This window comes from Pholis gunnellus (assembly GCF_910591455.1).
Source record: "Pholis gunnellus genome assembly, chromosome: 5".
Lineage (NCBI taxonomy): Eukaryota > Metazoa > Chordata > Actinopteri > Perciformes > Pholidae > Pholis > Pholis gunnellus.
This window is the reverse complement of record NC_136531.1, coordinates 26,905,785-26,912,611: the sequence shown is the minus strand read 5'-3', so window position 1 is coordinate 26,912,611 and position 6,827 is coordinate 26,905,785. Positions and strand designations below refer to the sequence as shown.

General features: G+C 41.2%; 1 protein-coding gene across 1 annotated transcript; it reads left to right on the top strand.

The window, feature by feature from the left end:
- Positions 1-4,134: 4,134 nt before the first annotated feature.
- LOC306695712 (uncharacterized protein) lies at positions 4,135-5,942 on the top strand. Its single transcript, XM_079159020.1, has 4 exons — positions 4,135-4,400; positions 4,594-4,708; positions 4,802-4,894; positions 5,469-5,942. Exons 1-4 carry the CDS (start codon positions 4,196-4,198, stop codon positions 5,527-5,529), a joined length of 474 nt encoding a protein of 157 aa, XP_079015146.1. The 5' UTR covers positions 4,135-4,195; the 3' UTR covers positions 5,530-5,942.
- Positions 5,943-6,827: the final 885 nt, after the last annotated feature.

Below are 6,827 nucleotides of genomic sequence, written 5' to 3'. Positions count from 1 at the left end.
ATGTGTAATGATGTCTGTCTAACTACAATAATCGTTCGATAAAATGAGTTTGCGTTGTTAATTGCTGATAATGAAAACTGGAAACACTGACTAAAATCTCTGCAATAATGTTGACATGACAGAAAATGTTAAGACTAAACCTGTTAGTGACGTTATTGATGAACCTGATTAATCTGAGCTGTTACAGATCACAGGTGGACAGCAGTAAGTCACCATGCATTAGAACTCTCTAGTCTCTACATGGGTCTCCAGTGACAACTTGTCATCGAATCTCACTTCCCCGCTCTAGATGCAAATAAACATGTCCATCATTTCTATTTGTAGAGACCAAATGTGTTGGTATTTTTATCCGGCTGGAGGCAGCAACGCACTTCCGGTGCCTAGTCTGCTGGAAATAAAAGAAGAAGAAATCAAAGCAATACAGACTGGGTCTATTCTTGGCGTGTTCCAGGCAAATCAAACTGCCCAAGATGTTTGGCATACTTGCAATATATCTTTAGGCTTTTTAAAATGTTCAGACGTCATGGACAAAGCAAGCTTACGGGAACCAAGTGGAGATGAGAAATTGGAGAAATTAAAGGAGGGTTGTGGCTTTGGTCAGGTATTTTCCTGTTGTGTCCTTGTTGGGGACATATTACGCATTAGGTTGTACACTTCAACAGATATGTGGGCAAACGCGTCCCAGACCACCTCAGCAAATGGTTTGAGTGACAGGATCACAATGTGTCTTGGTGGTCGTTGTACTGAGCGCTGTCCACCTGAGCTCAGATCGCCCAAGACAAAGTGTAAATATAAACAGGATGTAAAAGTTATATTTTTAAGGACATTTCAATTTGTAATAGATGTGATATTGTAGAATGTGAATTGTGAATATGGCAAAACTCAATATACATGAACGGTGTTTTGTGATTTTGGAGAGAACTGTGAGTGGGCTGGACATTGGAGCTGAAACGTGGGAAAAGCTTCATGTTCAGACGGTCCTGTGTTTCATATTTGCTAACGCATGCAGTCATTGGGACATGTCACGGCAGGAAAAGGTTCAGGTGCAGGCACTAACATTAATGATGGCTCAAGTCAGTAAGTACAATAACAGGGCCCTAAACAAACAGCAGCCATCGTTAGTGATATTAATAACACCTGTGAAAAATGTCCATGGAGGTCCATGACCCGGGGCCACACACCCAGGGACCTCATCAGGTGACTTTCAGCTCTTCTAAAGGACCAGTGTGTAGGATTTAGTAGGATCTATTCACAGAAATGTAATATAATGTTCATAACTATGTTTCCATATGGTTAAAATGACCTGAAACCAAAAATGATAGTGTTTTTTAGCTTAGAATGAGCCCTTGACATATGGAGCTGGTCCTCTTCACAGAGTCCACCACGTTGCACCGCCATGTTTCTACAGTAGCCCAGAGCAGACAAACCAAACACTGGCTCTAGAGTTTATGTAACCTGAAGGTAACCGTAGGGTCTCTGCACGCTTGGGAAGGGAGGAGTGACTGGATAGGTGTTCAGTTGGTAGCAATGTACAACCTCTCTGCCTGATGCCATTAAATACTACACATGTGCACACTGAATTAAAGCTCCAACCCTTTCAAATAGAAAGGAATGAAACTGACTACATTCTGCAGTATGGCTGCAGCAAAACTGATCAAATATACTCTGCTGCACATCGTTGGTAGTGAGGAACATGTTTTTGTGGGCTGGTGTGTGTTCAGTTATGCCCATGTTGTTTATTTCTATGAGACATCTGCTGTACTGAGTGCGGCAGACATACTTGCCTCTGTGTTCATTGAATAAATAATAAAACTAATGCTATGATCGATTAAAAATGAGAAAACACTGGAAATGAAATTAAGACTTTTGATATGTGACCTCCTCTGTGATTTAGTATATAAATCAAAGTCTTAATTTAATTTTACGCTTCACAGAGATAAAATATATGAGAGGTCAAATGTTTGAATAAAGGTAATCAAAGTCAGAATTACAAGTTTACAAGCTCAGAGTCGGATGTCTTTACAGTTTTGCCACGGGGAGTTTGTGATGTTTGCTACAGACATAAACATTGAAATATGAAGTTCTGAGACCTGTAATGTGCTGTGCAATCCTGCTGGCCAGTAAATTAAAGTATGACTTTCATTGTCTTCAATCATCGGCTATAACCGCATCAACAATAGAGATGAGGGAGTCAAATAATGAAGGCAGAGAGAAATACCTTCGAGGAGGTAATATGTCACAGGCCAAAATAATAGCTTGGTCATTTCTTTGTTGCTGCAATCACACTTTGTTGGACTGCAGAATGCACTTTGGCTCAGTTGGTACTGCAGACGATTTGTCAGCCAGAGACCTTTTGTTAGAGAGTTTCTACAAAAGTCTCCTTACTCTTATGGGATTTTGTTTCATATTGTTATGAAACATACGATGCATTTGCTGTCCTCAGATGACTCTCCAGGCCAGTGATTTGTTGACCCATCTCTTTTTGTTAACAGGTGGAAACCTGACCCCAGAAAGAGGCTCATGATGCTCCCAGACCCAGACCGATGCTGCAGGCCTTGCTACAAAATGGTTTTGTCAGTGTGGTCATTATCCCCTGTGAAATATAAAGCCACTAAAGGAGTTGTTTTAATCTAATCAGGCAAAAAGTTGAAGGTTATATTTCCTGATACACTAAAAACGAAATTTACTTTTCAATGTTGTTGAAGCCACCAGAAGCCTTAGACCTGGTGTGAGCACATCAATCTCTAAGCCCATCATCTATCGGCCTGACGTTGATAAGCCTCTGGTAGGAAGGGGCTATATATCTGGGGTTCATGCGCTGCACATTGTTTACAATCCGTTTGGCAACTTGAGATGTGAGACTGGAGTTAAAGTTGAGACGCGTGTACAACCAGGTTGTTCCACAAGTAGCCAGTTTACAAGCAAATTTTAAAGCTAAATCCACATCAGACGATCGCCGGTGGGCTCCCAGATTGCATCTCTGCTATGTGTTCTGTCTCTTTCTCTCTCCACAAAGACTGACTATATATATGTAACACGGTAGTTTGGGTAACGAACTAACCGAAATAACGGCCTTGTGTTTAACTTCTGTGTCAATCACGAAAAAGGCCCCTAACTGACTTTCCTTTGGTATTATGGTTGTATTTATTTACATATACATATAGGTAGGTAATACATGACTATATATAAGTACATCATACAACCCAAGAAATGTCTTTAAACAATCCCGCTAAGTGAAATGTCTTTTATCACCTCAGGTGTGATAACTGATCAATAGTTGAAATAAGTGTGTGGATAATTTAATTTCTTTCCATTTTAAGAGTTGTACTTTATGAATGTTGCACCTTCTTAACTTGAATGTGTTCAGGCTCTAACATGCTGAAATACTCCTGGGACAGCAATCACTCATCTATGAGAAAATGGATCTATGTGTGTGTGGTATGGGAAAGTGAACTGTTCACACGCTGAGAGTTGTTGATGAATCTTGCCACAGCATGAATACACTTTACCAAACACGCCTGTAAATACCGGGAACAGGAGCTGATTCGTGATGTGTTTTAAACCATTACCACAGCGGAAGGGTTTCAGGATGTTTCATAAAGCAGGTGGTCGTCTGTCTGCTGACCCCCCCCCCCCCCCACCCCCCCCCCCCCCACCCCATGACAGTGCGTAATCATGTTTTTGTGGTTGCCAGTAACTGTTAACATGCATGAAGAATATTTGAATGAACCCATATGCAGTGTTCATTATTCAGGACTATAGAAATAAATAAAGCCAAATCTTAACAACAGATATGATTTCTTATACATACGCAGGAATTCTTCAGGCTCATATGATACAGTAACAGCTTTTAGCTGCACAGTATATTCTACTGAACCAAAGTGAGGTTCTGTCAATAAAGCAAACCTCCCACCTTGTCTGGTTTGATAACACCTTACGTCAGAAGAACATTTATCAAAGTCAGCATGGCGCAACTGTCATTTATTTACAGTTTGCTTTGCTGGGACATGTTCGGGCAGAGAGCGCCGTACAGTATTAATCATCTGGGTATGCAGTGGAGTCACTTTGTTCACGATCATTTTCCCTTTCCCTTCCTAGTCTGGGAAAGGAGCGCTGTGCACATTCCAGTGTGTGTCTCCAGAGTGAGAGTGGAAATTCCGGTGCATGTTTCAGGTTGGGCCTGACGGGAAAAAAGATGGTCTCTGGGAAAACCCACTCTGCGCTGCCTATAAAAGGAGAAGAGGCTCGCAGCAGCTCTTCACTCTTCTTCCTCAACCAGCTCTCCTCTCAAGGATCTCTGGACTTGTTTGACTCTCCACAGAGAATAATGGCCTCGTCACAGAATCGCTGCCTTCTCCTGCTGGTTGTTGGGGCTGCAGTTTGTATTCAGCTCTATCAAGGTGAGTTGAAGTACCGTTTGTAATGGTTAAAGTGAACTATAACAGGATGTGTGATACAGTCTATAAAAACACTGATGATTCACTGTTAAACCAGACTGTAATACTCTTATCTACGTCTATTGTCTATCAACAGTTTATTGTTTCTGAGCTGAGTTTGCACACCTAACTGCATTTTTAAATACTTTCCCTGCAGCTCACGACTTTATTGGACGCTGCTCATGTCTCAACACAATCAAGTTCATCAAAGGCAATATGTCAGATTTCAAAGTCCTTGAGAGTCGCCCTGGATGTGACAAAACAGAGTTCATGTAAGTTCAAACACTTATTTTGATACCTGAGGCATCATAACACTTTGTGTTGATTTTCATTCAAAATTGGACATCCTGTTTTGTATTTTTCAGTGTAACCATGAACAATCCAGACAACTCGACTGAGAACATCTGTATGAACACTGAGGGAAAGATGGCCAAGGCTTTTTTGAGATGCTGGGAAAGGTAAGAGACACCATGGAATGTATCCACACACAGTCACTGCTTAGCTGTCACACAAAAACGTCACTTAAACTCAATTAACTTTGGAGCGAAATTCTTTTTCAAAATCTGAACATCTTGAATGAAGTAGTTGGCATTGACTCTTTATTTCCCACTCTTCTTTAGAACATCTGATTTTAAATCTGCATGCAAATTCAAGCCTTTTCAAAACAGGCATCTGAGCTACACTTACTGACTGAATCCTCCAGCAGCACTTAGATTTTGCCCTGCTTTCATGAGAGTTGGAGCAGAAATTCACAGCACAAGAATTGAGCTGATTTGAGCTTGATTTGGCCCCATGATGAAGCATCAGAATGTATTTTGTAGAGCCAAAACCCACGGCTGGCAAAATGTCCCTGTTTATTCTACAAAAAACAAAGTGAATGAGACAGAATTCTTTTAGCAAATACGAAGGGTTTGTTACGAACGTTGGCTCGACAAATCTCATAAAATGAACACGTGACTCGTGCACAAACCTCCAGATGTTTTGCATTAGTCATCTGGCCTAATCCCAGTTTTTCTTCCTCACTCTTTTCAGGATAAACAAAGACGAGAGTCGTAAGATGGAGTGTATCGACAGAAAAAGAAAGGCAGAGTGAAAGTACAAGAGGGGGAGGCCTGACAGAGGTGGAACGTTATCCGGACCAGAGTCCCAGAGGTCACATGAAGACTGATCACACGAGCCTAAGAATGCTGAGAGCAGAGCTTACACTGAACTCCTGCACTGGAGAGGATTGTGAAATACAGCGAGGGGGGGAGAGTAGGGGAGGGGGATGATTACGAGCTAGGCGGCAGGAAGGTGGGAGTAAGGAAGAGAATTTCATGGATAATAGAAATATGTGTACAGTACTATAGCAGCAAGTCTGTTGAAATGAGCACACCTTTATTTGTTTACTTGACATAACTATTATTTATTCTGATTATTTATTTTTAAAATATGTCTGTATTTTATTACTTTTGTTTTGTTAAACAGATGTCTGAGTCCAAGCAAATAAACCTGATTTAGATAAACTCTTTGCTTTGTTTGTTTTTAGAAAGAAAAAGTAAAGAACAATATCAAATTTAAAATCCAGAGAACCATCTGTTTGTAACTACCATTTCTTAGGCCTCATAATGAAACCCACGGCTCACCACCAGCATTTCTGAAGCTGAGCAGTCGCTTCGCTTCGAAATAAAAACAAACAGTTATTATTCTGCAGTGAAGACACAGCTGGCACTTGAGGACACTGAAGTGACTTTGTTGCAGGGAGTGACAAATGAAGTGTTGTCATAGAAAACCGCTCTCTCCTCAGGGAGAAGGCTTTGCATGATAACAATTAAATGATACCATGAAAACATTTGACCACAGCTGTTTGCAGGCTGGAAGGCAGAGGAGAGATGGATTCCTTTAGCATGTCATCACCCTGTTGACCAAGGTGAGAAGTGATGAGTTACAACTGCAAGGAAAGAAACAAGGAAATAATCTTAAAGGTGCAAGATATGAGATTGGTAGCATTCCCTCGCAACCGCTCTCATCCTGTTGACGGCGAACTGGCGGCTCATAGCTAACTGTGCTAACAGCACCAATGGTGTCATGTACAGAGTCACAGTGTAACACAGGAAGTAATCACTGACACAGTCCTAGTACAACAAGTAAATCCTAGGACTACCTACGGTAACTCTACACACCAAGGACCAACATTGTTACTGGGCACCAAAAATTCACCAGAACACTAATATGTGCTGTCACTGCAGAACGAAAAACAAAACCGTTCTTCTTTTTTTGTCGTTTCAACATTGGCTAAAAGGCTATGGCTATGGGAGTTCAACTGTAAACGACAGAAGCCCTGACAGGCAAGTTCTGGTGACCTATTTTCTAAGTGGGATCCACATCGTTGTCCAGTATTCATGACTTGTT